Genomic DNA, 18,206 nt, shown 5'->3' on the forward strand with positions numbered 1-18,206 from the left:
GTTTTTCCTGTGTGCTTTGAACATTTTGGGGTTATTGATTTTTTTCCAATCTCTGTCATGCCTTCTGTGTACTGAAGTTCCAAAAATGATGATGTGGTATTACCATAAGATATCTTTTTAGTATTCCAAATTGTTAGAAGTTTTATATGAAGAATATTTTAAATATATTTTTCAGAATCAAATAAAAATAAATGATATACAGTTGGTGATCATGCCAATCTGTGATAAGAAAGGATTAAATTTAAATATATTTGCAATTTATATTCTGAAGTTATAAAAGAGGGAGAGAGAAACTCACAGCAATAAAAACTTAAAGGTATAAGTGATTGTATTTTTCCATATTTAGCAATTTTACCATCTATGAAAAGCTCCAAATGGCTTGAGATTCTATGCTAGGAATAAAAAATATTGCCACTTAATGCACATGGTGTTTTACAGTTTTTAATGTACAGCCATTTAGGGAGAAATCAATTTCGACTCAGACAAGCTTTATGACGCACCTCGCCCTGGACAGAACCCGTGTGCTCCACGGCGGGAAATTACCCAGCTTATGTGCTGGGGGGCCCGTTCTGGTGTCATTTCTAGAGTGTGAGGTTGTCAGTGAACCATCGCGCTGAAGATGTGAAACAAAGGCACTTCGCTCTGTTTCATCTTCTCAGATTTGAGGGTGAAGTAGGCAAACTGGTGACTCTCAGACTCTCATGTGTAGGAGTTAGCAGGGACCGTGCTGAGGCGGATTCTGACCTGGCAGGTGCTGGGGTGCAGCCCAGAGTGTGCACCTGTCAGGCTCCCACACTCACCGTAGTGTGGAGAGCAAGGCCAGTATGTCCCTGGTGGACAGGCGGGTCTGCACGCCTGCACCTGCCCCCACACACCCCGCCACCTCGGCCCTGTTGTCAGTCTTGCATTTTACTGACTGAGGTCTGCGGGGACCCCAGGGCAGGCTCGGGGCAGAGGGGGCGTGTGGGCACATGAGCGTCCTCAAGGGCGGGCCAGTCCTGAAGGCCAGACGGGCAGTGTGCAGCCTCACTGTGCGCTGGGACCCACAACTGTGCGACTGCAGAGACCTGGCCTTCTGTTCCCGGAAGGACAGTCTCTCCCACCTTCCCCATCCCAGCCCCTTCACACAGAGGTCCCGCCACGTCACCACTCCGCCGGCTTCATTGTGTTAGTGCAAGAGCAAGAGCTGAGGGCCGAGTCCAAGGCCATGTTAGTACTTGGTAACCTGGGATGTGAGAAAGACGTACTAGAATAATCATAGACGGTTCTCAGCAATCACCAAATCCTTAGCACCTTTCCAAACTCATTTCTGAGTCTATGAAATACCACAGCTGCATATTTGGTTATTCATATGGTAAGGGTTTATACAGATAAGTACCAGTGTTAAATGGTAGTTAATTTACCTGAGATTCTGAGCTGAATTCCATTATATGATGCATTTTTAAGATTTTTGTTAGTGTCTTCACTGAAGGAAATTCCATCTAGGAAAGTGCCTGATTATAGCTTTAGGGCCTTGAATACTGGCCCTGTTTACCTAAGAGCAGATTGTTCGTGGGAATTTTTTTATTGTCTTCAAATGAGAGAGAGAGAGAGTTTGAATCTAAAATAGGTGTCCTCATATTATGTTTTTCCCAGAAGGATAGAATTCCCAGATTCACACTTAAAACTTTTCCGGAAGACTGCTAAGGGTGCTTGGGAAATGGAAAGCAGCAGAGTTGTACCCTGGGGTTCCGTGTGTAACAGGAAACAGTGTTTAAAAGCCCTTTGCAAGGGCATGTATTTTGGAGTTGGAGTGTTTTACACTAAATGTAGAAGTAACAATTTTTATTATTTAAAGAAATGCTAGAATCATTACATGATGAAAGTGAAGTAAATTAACATTTAAGATTTAGCACATCAATGATTTAAAGGTAAAGTCTTGGTAGACAAACAAGAGAGGTAAAGCCTTTGTTCATTTCTGCAGGAGGAGAGCAGTAGAAAAAGGCAATTTTACTATTCAGATAGCGAGAATTTTGTCCACATTGACTAGTTTGTAAGTGTCTGTGCCTGCGTTTCCACAGCTGTAGGTCTGGCCGCCTGCCAAGAGCCAGCTGTCCCCAGCAACGGCGTCAAGATGGGGGACCGGTACATGGTGAATGACGTGCTGTCCTTCCAGTGCGAGCCCGGGTACACGCTGCAGGTACTGCGCCCCGCCGTCCACCTTCTGGGTCATGGAGGGGCCGCCACAGAGCATCCTCAGCCCACTCCCTGAGGCCGGAGCCCTCTGTTTGCACCCAGAGAGCGGATTTCCTTACTCTCACTGTTTGTGAACAGAGTAGTCGAATTCAGCCAGGTGTATTGGTAAATCTAATCATGATGCAGAAGGAGCTTCTAAATGATGAAGCGTCCTGTAGAGGTTGAGCGTGTTGTTTTCATCATAATTTTGCTTCCAAAATGTAAATTCTCCCAGTAACTACGCAGATAGAATTCTGAGGGACAAAGCCCTGACACGGTCTCTTTAACAAGTCCTCCCCTGACAACCTGATTGTTGGGCCGCCGCGGAGTCTCTGCTCGCCTGGCGCTGCAGACCGTCCTCATGATTTAGCTCAGTAAACCATCAGGTGCCTCCTGTGTGCCAAGTAAGCACGGCGCTCAAATAGTAGGTTTAAATAATCCTCAAGAAATATTAAGTGGACATTTTGATCATCTTTTAATGGTTTTTATATTAAAAGGTTTTTACTATAAAAAATTTAATTAACATTTTATAAACCATTTTGTAGTGACATTAGTCATTTTTCTGCCATTTGTTTTCTAGTTTAACTGTAAATAAGCTTATTCCCAGAACAGTGTCTCTGTCATGTCGCATAATTCACATGCGGTTCTCCCTACAGCAGTGGATACTGACATCTGCGCGTGTGCACTTCAGGCCCAGCAGAGATGGTTAAGCCTCCGTACGTTACTGCACGTCAGTTAGTTCAAGTGATAGAGGACTTTTTGCTGTGTGTTTATGACAACCCTGAAGCTGCTAGCATTTCAGGAGCATTTTTTTTCAGTTGCACTCTGTAACCAACTTAAATAAAAGTTAGAGTCATCAGAAAGATTCACATGTTACGGTAGGAAGAATTATGAGTCACATCCCAAGGTTTTCATTTAGAGGGACACCTCACTGTGTACCGACACGTCGTCTTATGCCTTTTGGGGTTTTTTTTTGCTTCTTTATAAACTGCCCTAAGCTGTGTCAAGACCGTGCTGTCTCTTCTCCCCCAGACCCCCCGCACTTTAGCACGCGGCCTGACTCAAGCGTATTCATCCCCTCTCTGCGGGACTGTGCTGTGCTCTGCAGTTTGCGTTAGCACCCTTCTATAAGTGGTGCTTCCGCAGGCCCAAAATGGGAAGGGTTATTTAGTATAACGAATTGCTCAGTGCACTGCTTGGACACAAAAGCCCAGACACACATCTGTAGAGTGCAACCAGGCCACTTAGCTCTGGCTTTCAAATGCAAACTAAGATATGTTTTTTCATAACAGCGTCAAGTGTTGGATTTACAAGCTGCTGTCTCTCATTCACATGAGTTAAAAAGGATTCTGGACTTCCAAAAAAAATGGCTAGCAATTGACAGTTTTGCTAACTCATTAATATATTATTTGAAACAACAGCTTGCATAAATTACATGCTATTCTTGAAAAGCACCGTTCTGTGTATAGTTCACACAAATGTCTATAAACACATCTGCCTGGTGTGACTCAGGCACGTGGCATAAAGTAACAGTGACAGGACACATCACAAGTCGGTCCTGAGTGTCTGAATGATTGATGACTTCCTTTTCAGACTTGTTTCGTTCTTCTTTTAAAAGAAGAAACAAGAAAATTGAAAATTCCTATTTTAAGCTAGCAAATAAATACACAGATTTCTATCTTGTTTTGGATCCATTTATAAAAATTTGAGCTGGAATCACTAACATGAAATGTCTTTGCCAACATCAGCAGCAGAATGTGACCGGACTGGTGATAAATGACCACCTTAGTGATAGTTTTCAAAAAGTGTCTTAAAGACATTTGCACTTTATGTTCCTAATTCAGAGAGAAATCTATTAAAGATAATGGAATAGATCAGAGATTGAGAGCACGCAGAGCATGAAATTTAGCAGGAGAAGCCTTGTCCTGAATGTCTTCCTTAAATCTAAATATAGTCTTCCTCTATGGTAGCAACTTTTAAGAATATTAGCAAGTGTGAGAAAATGAGTTTTGTGGCAGATGAATTGAGCATGAAGTCTTCCTAAGCTCGGGCAATAGGTTTGTCATTGATAACCGCCTTAGTGCAAATTCTGGTTTGGTGCCTTCCCAGTGTGGCTGGGGTTGTTCAGCATGAATTAAAAATTTGTTTTCCAGCTGCTTCCATGCCAGTTTTGTTTGGCAAGTGGAAATTCACAAGATGAGCACACGGCCCATAAGACCACCGAGTCACAGTGAGGAAAAAGGCGAACATGGATAGTCCGCACACAGAGGAGCCGTTCACTCCCTGCACTTTCATCATAAGAGGGATTTCAGCACAAAACACTGAGAATTGAACCCACTGCTGTTTGATTTTTTAAAAGAGGAGTAATAGGACAGATTTTTTGAAGGCTGAAAGTTGAAAACTTCTTATCTTTAACGCACGAGGAGGTCCTGAGCAATGAAGATTAACTTCATCACAGCCACGTTAACTTGACAGCTTGTGAGACTGTCTGGTAATAAAACGAATATTCAGTCTCCCTTTTCTCCAATAAAGGAAGAACTGACCCAGTTCTTGGCTGAAAAATGGTCCCGCGACCTGCACATGGACTGTAGGCAACCGTGAAAGTTCCCTTTGCCTGAGACATGACTTACCGTGCACATTTCATTCTCCAAGTCAACACCTAGTTTTTCTTAATCATTTTCAGCCTCTCAGACAAAAAGCTATGACTTTTGATGATTTTTTTTTAAAAAAAGGCTTATTTAACCAGTTCAGTTCGATGTTTCAGGCATTGGCAAAATATCCTGACAGAAACACAGACCACTGAAAGGGACATGGAAGATTTTGTTTTTAGTTACAGTGATTATGGATTTGTTTTCTATTTTGATCCCAAATGCGTGATTCATTAATGAACATTAGTAGAGTAGATTTCACGATTTCTGATTTGTTTTACATTTGTAATTAAATCAAAAGGGAACACCAAAGAAAGTGCGAGTACTGTCACAGACATTTAAGCCTAGACTCTCCACGCTCGGCTGTGTGAGTTTTGTTCATTTTCTCACGCACAGGGCCGTTCCCACATCTCCTGCATGCCGGGGACCGTCCGCCGTTGGAACTACCCGTCGCCCCTCTGCATCGGTAAGACACGCCTGCTGTCCCGGGTCTCTGTGCACGTTGTCAGTCACGTAACGGTGGTCTCCTTGAGCTCCTTTTGGGCTTCAAACTACGCAATTTTAGATTCCTTTCAGCACATCTCTTACATAATAAGGCGGCAGAGGCATAACAGAGAGAGGGCAGGCATCTTCTTCCCTGGGTGGGGCAGCTGGCTTTCCCATCTGCTTGGACCAAGCCGCATGGACTAGATGCAAGACGGCCGCTGGAGGCACTCACCGCAAACCACATTCCTGTAGGAAGCCCGTGTAAGGGGAGGGTGCAGCTCAGTGGTAGAGGGCCTGCCTAGCAGCACAAGCTCCTGGGTTCGATCCTCGGTACCTCCATTAAAGATAAATCAATAGGAACCTACTCACCTCCTCTCCTCCTGCAAGAAAGCCGGGGTCTGGCGAGGAGGGGCTTCCCCAGTGGGAGGCAGGCAGTCAGGCTGCCAGGGGGAGGTGGGCAGAGAGGCCCTGGGAAGAAGGCCGGGACTCGGGGGGACATTGAAGACACTTGCTGGTGACGTTGGACAAACGCAAAATAAGAGGAGCCTGTTGAAGGGACTGTTGAAGTATCACAGAGGAGAAAGACTGGCACACCTGTCCCGGGGCCTGGGGCCCGCCTGCCTGCCCATCTCGTGCTTCTTGAGAGCACAGGAAGGATTACGGCTGTGGTAACTCCGCGCTGTAGGGAATTAGGTCACCATGTGTCTGGCAGGAGGGCCGCCAGTGTCAAGGCCCCCGACCTCTCGCAGGACAGTGACAGTTACCCCGGCGTGGACACTGATGACGACCCCACGCCCCGGGCTGTCTCGTTCGCTAATGGAGACGCACGCAGATGTTTTATTTTCTGGTTCCCCGCCTTTTTCTCTGTCTGGTAAACATCACGCTCAGAATCAAAGGCGTTTTTACGAAACGTCACCTTGATTTCACGGTGGTTTTGATGTCTCTGTCATGGGTTCGGCGTTTTCACGTGCCTTCCCTGCAGGTGGGCTGTGCGTTTACTCCCACCGCTGGTTGTGCGCGAGCCCAGCAAGGGGGAGTTACTGCCAGTGCGTTTATGGTTACAGCTCAGACCCACCAGGGTGCTCAACAAAATCCTTTTTTTTATAAATACATTGTCATGAATTAGGAGCAAGTAGGTGTTACAAAAGCTGATGTATCTCCGACATTTGCTAATATACCAAGTGTGTTAAATAAAAGGTAAAAATCAATTACATTTGGCAGATGCAGGTTAACCCTCCAAGTGCACACCAGAGCCTGTGTTTCCGAATACTTGGTGTGGCCCACAAAGAAGTCCCCGTGAGAGGTCGCGCTCTATTTAACAACAGAGAAGATGTTCGAGACTTTGCTGGAACTTTTCACTCAGCCCACAAAATACATCTACTTTTTTTTTAAACTTACCTTTTTAACTTACACAGTGCGGAAACCCAGACTCTATGCCCTTCCTTGAATGACCACCAGATTGACTGGACTTTGCTTTACGATACATTTAGCTTTTTCCTCAAATCGAATTTACCCTCAGCAGAGAAAGTGTTTCCCCTGTGATGCTAAAACGAAAGGAGACTCTGCACAGGTCTTGAGAGAATCTCTGAATGAGGGCTTCCAGTTATCCAGCTAATTAGGGTGTTGTTGGAAGAGGAAGAAAGCTTTTTAATGTGACTTTCTGAAAAGAAGTGACATCATTTGCATTGTTGGTTTGAAGTACAGGAAATCACCATTTTAATAGGTCACAAATGGTCCAATATTAGAATTTCATGTGCTTCAACCTATGTGATTTGGTGTATGTGTTTTAAAATTAGTCGTGTTTCTTTATAGTCAAACTTCAGCTGTAATAGCACAAAATGTGAGTAACCAGCTAAGTCCAGATGTGAGAACTTACATTCACACCTGTCATCACAATGAAAGGTTCCCGGGAGAGAGCGGTTTCAGTTAGCTGCATTCCAAACCAGGGAAGATTTCTGAAGGTAACACACCCTGGCGAGAACTTGGATTCTGGCATCAGACCGAGCTGGAATAACATTCTAGTTGGCTGTTTACCTGATGTATACATGCGAGACAAATTTTTTAATCTCCCCAGGCTTGGTTTCCTTACCTGTAAACTGGGGCAACAATAATATCAACTTCAGGGTTGTCGTGAGAATTAAGGGATGTAGCGTGCTTATCTCAGCCCAGTAGGCGGCACGGGGTTAACAAGGGCCGGTAGCCAGCACGACCACCCAGTCACTCCTTAGAATCGCTGCTCAGAACCTGAAAGTCAGGTGGAGGCCTGGCTGACATGCAGTACATGGACTAGACTTTACTGAGAGCCTCTGTGGACCAGAAGCCGATGCATTTTGAAAGCCTGTCTTTGTCTCAGGCGTGGGGCACCAAGGGGAAGACAAACGTGTAAGTGACTCGAGGGCGCGACGGCGGCGTGTGCTGGAATCAGGGGCAACTTCACTTCTAAAGACCTGCTTTTAGGTCACCTGGTCAAACAGAGCCGGTGGGATGAACTGGCCTCGCTAGAAAGCCGTGGCCTGCAGAACTAACCACGCTGTCCCTTGTCGGTCCGACAGCCACCTGCGGAGGGACCCTGAGCAGCATGGGGGGCGTGATCCTGAGCCCGGGGTTCCCGGGCGCCTACCCCAACAACCTGGACTGCGCCTGGAGGATCGAGCTGCCCGTCGGCTATGGTGAGTGGGGGCGCTGGGTAACTCCTCAAAATTCAGCTCTTTACTTTCTACCTGAGAAGGAATTAGGCTGAGGGAAAAGTGGGCCTTATTCTGTTGACATAATTATGTCTTTAATTGAAAGTGGCTTCCAGGTTTAAGTAAAGGTTTGGCAGAATAACTTTGAGAAAAATCAGTTCAGACTTGCAAGTCTTTTCGAGGCAGGTTAAATTAGCCGAATGATGACCCAGGAGGCACATCAAGGGTAAAGGTTGCACCGTGAATTCCATTATCAGTCTCTTTAGTCTACAACCTCCTTTTATGATCGGTCGCTGGAATTCAGTGAAGGCAGCTGTTTCTTCTGAACAATTTTTAAGGCTTTTTCAGGTTATGATTGATTTGGGGATTGCTTTATAAGTTTTTATAATTACACATTGCATTGATTGAGGTTTTTGAAAAATGGCTTTTTATAATACTTAGTTATGAACTTTAAGGTTACCTACCTTAAAGAATTCATAATTTTAATTGTTATGTACACCAAAATCTCATTCTGCCCTGCTTCAGAAACACATGGTCTGTGAGATTTTGATACCTAGTCACACCTTTCCTTGTCTGCCTCATGATTTTCTTGCATTTTAGTTCATTCATTTCAGTTTTCCCCACCTGTGATTTTCTCAGAAGTACACACTGCGAAGGCTTCCTGGAACAGCTCAGGCGAGGAATTCAGTACAGAGCCCGGCATTGTAAACAACAATAGCAAATTTTAGCTACTTTTTAAATTATTATTCCAAGTGTTTTCCACTTCCCTTTCAAGCCTCATTAGAAATATTTTATTCATAAACAGATGTACATATTTTATTAATTTATTTTCCCAAATCCACTGTTCTATGGTTTGAGAAGGCTTTTGCACTCACTCATAAACTAGTACGTAAGGCAGTAATTCAGGGGGACTTTTTTATGGTTTTTTAACAGTTAAATTGTCTGACATCATGATCTTGACCTATGAACCTAAAAAAATAATTTGAAGAAAGGTTGACATTTTGTAAAAAGATTTATGAAATATTATAATTAAAATTATGTCTTTAAAATATTTGTTATTGCATAATACTGGGCTTTAAAAATCATCTGGAAAGGGAAAAGAAACTTTAGATTTTTTTATTTTTTATTTTTTAACATTTTTTATTGATTTATAATCATTTTACAACGTGTCAAATTCCAGTGTAGAGCACAATTTTTCAATTATACATGAAAGTATATATATTCATTGTCAATTTTTTTCTCTGTGAGCTACCATACGATCTTGTGTATATTTCCCTGTGCTATACAGTATAATCTTGTTTATCTATTCTACAATTTTGAAATCCCATCTACCCCTTCCCACCCCCACCCCCTGGGCAACCACAAGTCTGTATTCTATGTCTATGAGTCTATTTCTGTTCTGTATTTATGCTTTGTTTTTTTGTTTTTGTTTTTGTTTTTTAGATTCCACATATGAGCGATCTCATATGGTATTTTTCTTTCTCTTTCTGGCTTACTTCACTTAGAATGACATTCTCCAGGAGCATCCATGTTGCTGCAAATGGCGTTATGTTGTCAGTTTTTATGGCTGAGTAGTATTCCATTGTATAAATATACCACATCTCTTTTATCCAGTCACCTGTTGATGGACATTTAGGCTGTTTCCATGTCTTGGCTATTGTAAATAATACTGCTATGAACATTGGGGTGCAGGTGTCATCCTGAAGTAGGGTCCCTTCTGGATATATGCCCAGGAGCGGGATTCCTGGGTCGTGTGGTAAGTCTATTCCTAGTCTTTTGAGGAATCTCCATACTGTTTTCCACAGTGGCTGCACCAAACTGCATTCCCACCAGCAGTGTAGGAGGGTTCCATTTTCTCCACAGCCTCTCCAGCATTTGTCATTTGTGGACTTTTGAATGATGGCCATTCTGACTGGTGTGAGGTGATACCTCATTGTAGTTTTCATTTGCATTTCTCTGATGATTAGTGCTATTGAGCATTTTTTCATGTGCCTATTGATCATTTGTATGTCTTCTTTGGAGAATTGCTTGTTTAGGTCTTCTGCCCATTTTTGGATTGGGTTGTTTGATTGGTTCTTATTAAGTTGTATGAGCTGCTTATATATTCTGGAGATCAAGCCTTTTGTCAGTTTCATTTGCAAAAATTTTCTCCCATTCCGTAGGTTGTCTTTTTGTTTTACTTATGGTTCCTTTTGCTGTACAGAAGCTTGTAAGTTTCATTAGGTCCCATTTGTTTATTCTTGCTTTTATTTCTATTGCTTGAGTAGACTGTTCTAGGAGAACATTTTTGAGATATATGTCAGATAATGTTTTGCCTATATTTTCTTCTAGGAGGTTTATTGTATCTTGTCTTATGTTTAAGTCTTTGATCCATTTTGAGTTGATTTTTGTGTATGGTGTAAGGGAGTGTTCTAGCTTCATTGCTTTACATGCTGCTGTCCAGTTTTCCCAACACCATTTGCTGAAGAGACTGTCTCTCCTAGCCACAGCAGTCAAGCAAGAGAGAGAAATAAAAGGGATCCAAATTGGAAAAGAAGTAAAAGTGTCACTATATGCCGACGACATGATACTATATATAGAAACCCCTAAAAGGTCCACACAAAAACTACTAGAGCTGATCGAAGAATTCAGCAAGGCAGCAGGTTACAAGATTAATGTTCAAAAATCAGTTGCATTTCTTTACACTAACAATGAATCAACCTAAAAAGAAAGTAAAGGAACAATCCCCTTTAAAATAGCACCCAAAGTAATAAAACACCTAGGAATAAATCTAACCAAGGAGGTGAAATAATTATACACAGAAAACTATAAACCATTGATGAAGGAAATTAAAGAAGACTTTAAAAAATGGAAAGATATTCCATGCTCTTGGATTGGAAGAATCAATATTGTTAAAATGGTCACACTGCCCAAGGCAATCTACAGATTAATGCAATCCATCTCAAATTACCCAGGACATATTTCACAGAACTAGAACAAATCATAATAAAATTTATATAGAACCACAAAAGACCTAGAATTGCGAAAGCATTACTGAAGAGAAAGAAAGAGGCTGGAGGAATAACTCTCCCAGACTTCAGGCAATACTATAGAGCTGCAGTCATCAAGACAGCATGGTATTGGTACAAAACAGACACATGGACCAATGGAACAGAAGAGGGCCCAGAAATGAACCCACAAACTTTTGGTCGACTAATCTTTGACAAAGGAGGTAAGAGTAAACAAGGAATAGATCTTACATCCTAGATACAGATAAAATAGCACGAACCTTCCTTGCTCTTCAGACTGGATGTGGTTAAGCGTCAGAGTAAAGCTCTGTAGATTACATGTAGGTTCCACATCCAGTTTCTTGAGATAAATCTGACTGTGTACAAATGCACTTCTAAACATGGAGTTGCAAACTTAGGGAAGAGGCCGTGAGAGGCGGTCCGCCCACTGATGTGGGGAGTGTGTGGGATTTTTCCGTCCCTGCTGGGAGTGCTTTCTGGGGCGTAAATAGTTGTAGAGTGTTTTGCAGACTCAGGAAATTTTACTGCCTGGCTTCCAGCCACCCAGAATTTCTGAAAACTCCGGGGTAAGCTAGTCTGACCCGTTCCCAGTCTTCTTTCATCTCTGTCTCTTCCGCCTCGTGAGGGCTGCCTCCTGTGGCTCCAGCTCTCCTTCCTCACACGCGGCTCAAAACCCATCCCTGGTCTTACTCTCACCTGCTGGCCCGCAGGTTCACTCCAGTAAGTGACATACTTCACCGGGGCGTCTAAAGGTGCTCAGCCCCAGTTCAAGCTCGCTCACGGCCCTCGTCTCTCCTGGTTTGCTCAGGCTGTTTCAGGCTCTGATCGCATCCACCGCAGCACCCTCACCCTGGGTCCTTTCCTTTCCCTGAACTTCGCCTGGTTTTTGGCCGCAGGTTCTTCCCCAAATCTCCCAAATTATAAACAAACATCAGATCACTCCCTGGAAATTTTGAGAAAGTAAATTTGGGTTTGAAACTCAGGAATCTGCATTCTAAGTCAAACACGAGAAGTTTCTTATTTGAAAAAAAAAGGGGGGGGAGCATAGCAGAGATGACCACCATCTTTTAGTGATTATCTCTGGCCTGTGTGATCTCCCGTACGACTTCCTGTTTTACCAAACCTGGGGTGGTTCTGGAACACTTCCTGTGATGACAGCCCAGGAACAGGCTCCTGTCTCCCCAGTGGGACAAGGAGGGAGGCTGGGACGTTGTGTTTCTACCGGTGTCGGGATAGATGTTTTACCTGGAGAAGCCTCTGCTGTTGGGATGATCTTGGTAATCAAGCTGGAAGATAGTAGAAGGAAAGCACAATGTGGTAGGTGCTCTACATTAATAAATACGGTAGAGCTGGCCAATTCCTTCTAGTAGATGTGCAGGTTGCTGTCGGTGTTCCTCTCCCTGCGACTCCCCCAGTCTCCTGCTTTGGGGTCTGCACATCCCATATGTGTGTAAAGGAGGCTTCTCTGTCCTGAGGTTTGGGGAGCAATTTTAGACAGTGTTTTTTGCAGTGTCCCTAGAAAGTTCATCAGGAAATGGACAATATGGGAAACTTGCTTCCTTCAGACCCCAAAAGAATGTCAGATTTAGTGGAAATTACATCTACTTAAACGTGGAACATTACCTAGCAAGGCAAATGATGGCTTGGACCAGTGGTTCTCCGATGTTGCTGTGCACAAGAATCACTGGTGGAAGTTGAGTTGTTACCGTGAAATCCCGACGGTCCGCCTCTAGGTGCCCTGGCTCTGCACCGCTGGCCAGATGGGGAAGAGACTTCTGCAGGATGTTTACCTCGCACCTTCGGTGTTCTGGTGACGGAGTCACAGGCTACATGAGGAAGCATTTCTCTGATTTACGGAAGAGCACTTTTAATGGGAGTAAGATGAGAAATACACAAAGATTTTTGTAAGATCTCTACAGATATTTATTTAGTATAAATTGTTTTGTTAAAAAATGCAGAAACTGTGAGACTTTTGAGAAATTGGAAGAAGAGATAGAATGTTACTTAGTGTGAAACAGCACGATGAATCCAAGCTTCAAAATGAGCCACAAAAAGTCACTGTTGTTCTTCTTCCAGAGTTTTCTTAAAAATAAGTTCTCTGCCTGAAGTCAGTTCCCTCGTTCCTTCAGATGCCAGCTCGGGTGTCGGAACACACGTTCCCGCTTCCAGGGGGCCAGTTCTGATTTGGGTTGCTCAGGGAGTTGGTGACTGTTTTACTAGTAACTGCTGCACAAGTGACCCTCATTCCCCCAGCTACCCTGAAAAAAACACCAGCCAGAATATGAGACAGCATAGCCTTTTCTTGGGGAAAGATAGATGTGGTGTTTCTCACTCATGGAGGACTTGCTGGGCTGTTTTGGACCCTTCCCTACCACTGAGTGTGCACTGGGCCGCCCGGCAGCAGGGCCAGCCCGCTGGTGCAGCAGGTGCCGCCCCAGCCAGCCGTTCTTCGGTTCACCCTGCTTCCCTCCCACGCCCGGGGATTCACTCAACAGGCAGATTGCCTGGTCGCTCTGGCATCACGTGAAAGCCGCCTTGGCCTCCCCCCACTCATTTCTCACTCCCCCACGGTGCTTCCTACACCCCACCTCAGTGAGAGAAAGCAGTCGGCCCTGGAAAGGACCCAGGACGTCGTCGGGGACTGGGCGGCACCTCCTGTGGCTCCTCGGGCCTTTCGGCTCTGAGTCTAGCTGAGCAGAAATCGTGGCCTTGTCCGCAACTGGTGGTGTGAATTTGTACAAGTTGTCAAAAAGCTTTTGAACTTTTGTCCCTTATCCTTAAAATGAATACAATAGAAGATCGTTCTCAGATGGCTGCTCTGAAAGAACGCGCAAGCCTGACGGGGAGAGGCATCACGCAACTGCCAACTGCTGCTGGTTCCTGAACCAAATGCTCTCATGGTTTCTGTGTTGTTTTATTTCCTTTCCACAAATTTGGGTTGTGGTTTTGTGTGGCTCAGGCACGAGCTCAATCAACACAGATCTTCTGTCTCTATTTTCCTTGAAAATTTCTAAAGGCATAATTGACAGAAATGAGATCAACTTGTTTCTTTTTTTCCCTGCTTTGCCGTTACCGTTTGTACTTACAGACCACTGCAGTGAGTGACACCACACACCACGCTGTCCAAAGCGGCCGTGACTTTGGCCGTCTGAAATGCAGGGCGACGTGAGAGGCTCGGCAGCTTAGTCACTGAGTTCTGAACCTGCTAACTCTTGCTGTATGTTTACTGTACACAGAAGACACGAAACAGAGCGCTGAATATTCACAAGTTCTACCAACTAAGAGATGAGAGTTTGGCTCTGAAGTCATGGTCGGGTTGCTGCTGAAAGTTTTGCCAAAGTCTGAATTCACAGTCCTTCCTGAGGGTGGTTTTACTGACACCCAATTCTCCGTGTCAGGACGGTGGGATGAGAATGTGCGGAGTAAATTCCACCCCAGATGGGCCTCCAGATTGGTTTTCTCGTGGCAATAACACAGTTTAGGATTCTGTGAGATAAAAAAGGATATGCTTATGTTAATCCCTTCATTTTGGCTTCATGGTGTCAAACTGGACACAATTCGCTGAAAATTAGATAGCTAAAAATTCCGTTTTAAACCAGATTAGAGCTGGGCTCGGTTCTATTTCCTGATATGTATTATGTGGTTTGATATGTGGCTGGATACTTTATCCTGATTAAAATGCTAATTTTTTTCATAAAACTCTAATTGCCATAATTCCACTTCCATTTCAAGTTTAATTCCAAGTCTGTAAGAGGCCACGTTCACTGCTCCCTTTCCTGCGGAGATACTGGCCATCCTTGCAGGTTCTGCCCCTTGATCTGCTTGCTGGCTCTCACTGCTTTCCAGACGGGCCCCTCTGTGAATCTCGCAGAGCCTCCTGGAGGCGGGCCCCTGCAGTCCACATGGTGTCCTCGTCTTGCCCTGGTCTCCTGGCCTGGCTGGGACTTCTGGAGGTAAACAGAAGTGTCAGTAATTCAGCATTTGCGCTCGGTTCTTCTTGTGTCAGCGTGCCGGCGAAGCTCTGTGGACAAGACCGCAGGGGTTCAGTGGCCTTGGTGCAGTTACAGAAATGATCTGTGAGTGCAGATTATTAGTTGTTAAAAAAAAACCCCAAAACTCCACCACCAACAACAAAACACCTCTTTCGTATCAGATTTGTGGGCTGGGCTACAAAAGAAAGCAGTAGGGGAGGGGATATATCAGCTCCTGGTGTGGGTTCAGCTGTCGCCTCAGTGGAGAGGGGACCTGCCAGAACCAAGGCCAGAGACCCCAGGCCTTCTCCCCTCCTCCTTCCTCCCGCCCTTGCTTCCTCCCTCCCTCCCCCTCCTTTTCCTCCCCCCAACCCCCCCATCTCTCTCTCTCTCTCTTCAGTTTATCTCTCTTTCTTTTATTCTTGCTTCTTAATTTCTTTTGACCAAATACATTTGCTGGAATTCAGAGGTGAGTTAGTTCATGGGTAGCTACTCAACAAAGAGAAAGGCATGACGTTTTTAATAGTTACAGAAATGTTTTAAACATACAAAGCAGTTCCACACTGGTGGGGTTTATCCCATTGGGTTTCTTGCAAACATCAGAAATGTTCTTTGCAGGCACAACACAGCTGAAACAGCCACTTGCCAAACAAACAAATGCCTTGTCCAGTGGTATGACTCTCCATTTAAAAGCCACTTCTAAAGTTTGTTGCACTTTGTTAGATCTGCCTTGAGTTCTTCCTTGATAAAACCGTAAATTAAACTATAGGTGGTTTGATATGCAATTACAACCTTGTTTTTGGCTGTAGTAATTATAGAAGCAGCTGGACAAAGTCATGGACGTACCCATGTATACAAGGCAGCATCCTGAAGTTTGTACCTGCGCAGCTCTGGGACACGGTGCTGGCGACGTCCGCACTGCACGGATAAGCTGACTTAGGGGCGTCGGCTACATGGACAGAGCCCCGCGGCTAGCAGGCTTGCTGGCGACATTGAACCGAGGTTTACCGTTCCCAGTGGGACGCGTGCTCCCTGCGCTGGGCCGACACTGTGCTGCCTCCGACAGCTATTGTTCGGGGAGGTGGATGCAGTTTTAATCACTGTTGATAAACATTGATTTTATAAATTTTGATATTAACCTTCACGGATGTTGTGTCTTTTTGCCTAGGTGCGCATATTCAGTTTCTGAACTTTTCTACGGAAGCGAATCACGACTACCTGGAGATCCAGAACGGCCCGTACCCCAGCAGCCCCACGATCGGGCAGTTCAGCGGCCCCGACCTGCCCTCGGCGCTGCTGAGCACCACTCACGAGACCCTGGTGCGCTTCTACAGCGACCACTCCCAGAACCGGCCGGGCTTCAGGCTCACTTACCAAGGTGCGCAACCAGGAGAAGAGAAGTCTCTGGGGGGGAAGCTTGGGGTGGGGGAGGCACGGTGTGTGGCCTTCCTCTGATGGGCTGGTGGGGAGGAAACGGCCGGAGCCCCAGGGGTCTTGCGCTCAGCCTGAGGCTGCCGCCCTTCCCCCGGGGTGGGGCCTCGGCTCCGCAGACAGGCTCCGAGACACCATCAAGTCTGCTTGCTGAGGAGGAAGCAGGCCCTGCCCCAGGCTGCACTGCGGTTCCCGACTGCCCCTCCCTTGTCCCTGCATTCCCTCCCTCCCCGGATTAGCAGCTGTTCGAGCCTGCCCTCTGGGACTCTGGGGTCTCGGAGGCTGAAGCCTACTCCCTGCAAGCAAGAAATGAGGGGCCCGGAAAGGAACTGTGCCAGGGAGGACCCCGCACCCCACCCCAGTTCTTCTCACTGAGAAGAGTTCCCGAGTCCTCCTCCTGGCCCAGGAGGGAGTGACGTCTCTACAAATGTACATTTCCTTTATAATTCCAGATTTCCTTTACAAAAGGAGACCCTGTGCCCTGTTTTTAGAGCTTTTCCCTACGTCTGCTGGTTCTCAAAATGCTCCATGGTTTGTTGAGCAAACGTGAAATAATGCTGCTGTGTCAGTAAACAAAGGATGCTGTGGCCACCAAGTCACCAGCTGCCAGACAGTGAGCAGAGGGAACTCAGCACAGAGACCAGACCCCAGCCCCCCCCCCCCCGCAGGGAACTCTGGGTGGGAGGGAACGGGACGCTGGCCCTGGAGAGCTCACGTGCAGACCAGAGGAGTGGTTTCAGTGAGCCCAGAGCCTCACACCTTCCCATACATAGAAAGCGCTGGCTGATCCTTTCCAGGACGCAGTCCGGAGTGTCCCCCCTGGGGCTTTTGTGTGGACGCCTCAGGATGCGTTTCCTCGTGTCTGAGCCTGTGGCTGGGCCTCTGCTGTAAGGGCCCGTCCCTAAACCACTCAGGCCTGGCCCAGGAGGCTGGCGTGAGTGTGCCTTGGATCCCGGCACATGGCTGCAACTCCAGAACCTTAGGCAGAAAGGACGCTTGGGCCTGAATTCCTGAGAAGGGGTACCCTGAGTTTGCAGAGACGGTAAGATTCAAGGCCGGATTTCTTTGCATCTGGTTATCTGGCTTTATGCAGGATAAATGTCTTTTCCCCTGAAGGGTGTTTTAAAAACATAAATGTTTCTTAAGGTGTTTATTCCAAATTTGGGTTTTAAAATGAATATAAGCTAAGGACCAGGACTTTGGACCAGGACTTTTTAAGAGCTGGGTGGGGTGTCCTGGGTCCTGAGTGCCCAAAGCCAGGTAAACCTTCTCGAGCTCCAGGAGCGGGGGCAGTCATACAGCTGGGAGCCCACGGCATCCAGCCCCTGCCCCCAGGCAGGCGACAGGGTAGGAGCACTTGTCACCCCTGACGTTACCTTTCAGAGGGACGAGTCCCAGGTCCTTGAGAAAGACAGACCTGAGCTGTAAAACCAACAAGAGGCTTTTAAAAAGATTCACATGCATCTCGAAGAGAAAAGTGGACAGTGACAAGTTTTCTAAAATAAATGTTCTAAGGAAAGGGAAATCAGAGCACAGAGTCTGGAAGAAGTCTGACCAGGCTGTCCTGGTCACAACTGTCAATCACCGTCAGAAGTCCAGGGTGACTCTTGCCAGCACTGGGCATGGGCAGGGTGACATCAAGGCCAGCCATTCTGTGGTGCTTTTTGGCTTCTCCTCCTTGTTGCCTTGTGGTCCAAGGATGGCTGCGGGACCTCCGACATCAGGTCCACATGCAGATAAGAGCTGGACGCGGGTGCATCTTTC

At 45.8% G+C, this 18,206-nt stretch overlaps 1 protein-coding gene across 15 annotated transcripts in view; it reads left to right on the forward strand.

Moving 5' to 3' along the window:
• The window catches only part of CSMD1 (CUB and Sushi multiple domains 1), a 1,700,362-nt gene that overhangs the window by 1,590,808 nt on the left and 91,348 nt on the right, over positions 1-18,206 (forward strand). For all 15 annotated transcript variants that reach the window (XM_072950557.1, XM_072950544.1, XM_072950543.1 and 12 more), the window contains 4 exons: positions 2,061-2,179; positions 5,259-5,328; positions 7,901-8,017; positions 16,180-16,389. In XM_072950557.1, coding sequence (XP_072806658.1) covers positions 2,061-2,179; positions 5,259-5,328; positions 7,901-8,017; positions 16,180-16,389 — 516 coding nt within the window. The remainder of the gene's footprint in view (positions 1-2,060; positions 2,180-5,258; positions 5,329-7,900; positions 8,018-16,179; positions 16,390-18,206) is intronic.

This window comes from Vicugna pacos, chromosome 26, assembly GCF_048564905.1.
Source record: "Vicugna pacos chromosome 26, VicPac4, whole genome shotgun sequence".
Classification (NCBI taxonomy): domain Eukaryota; kingdom Metazoa; phylum Chordata; class Mammalia; order Artiodactyla; family Camelidae; genus Vicugna; species Vicugna pacos.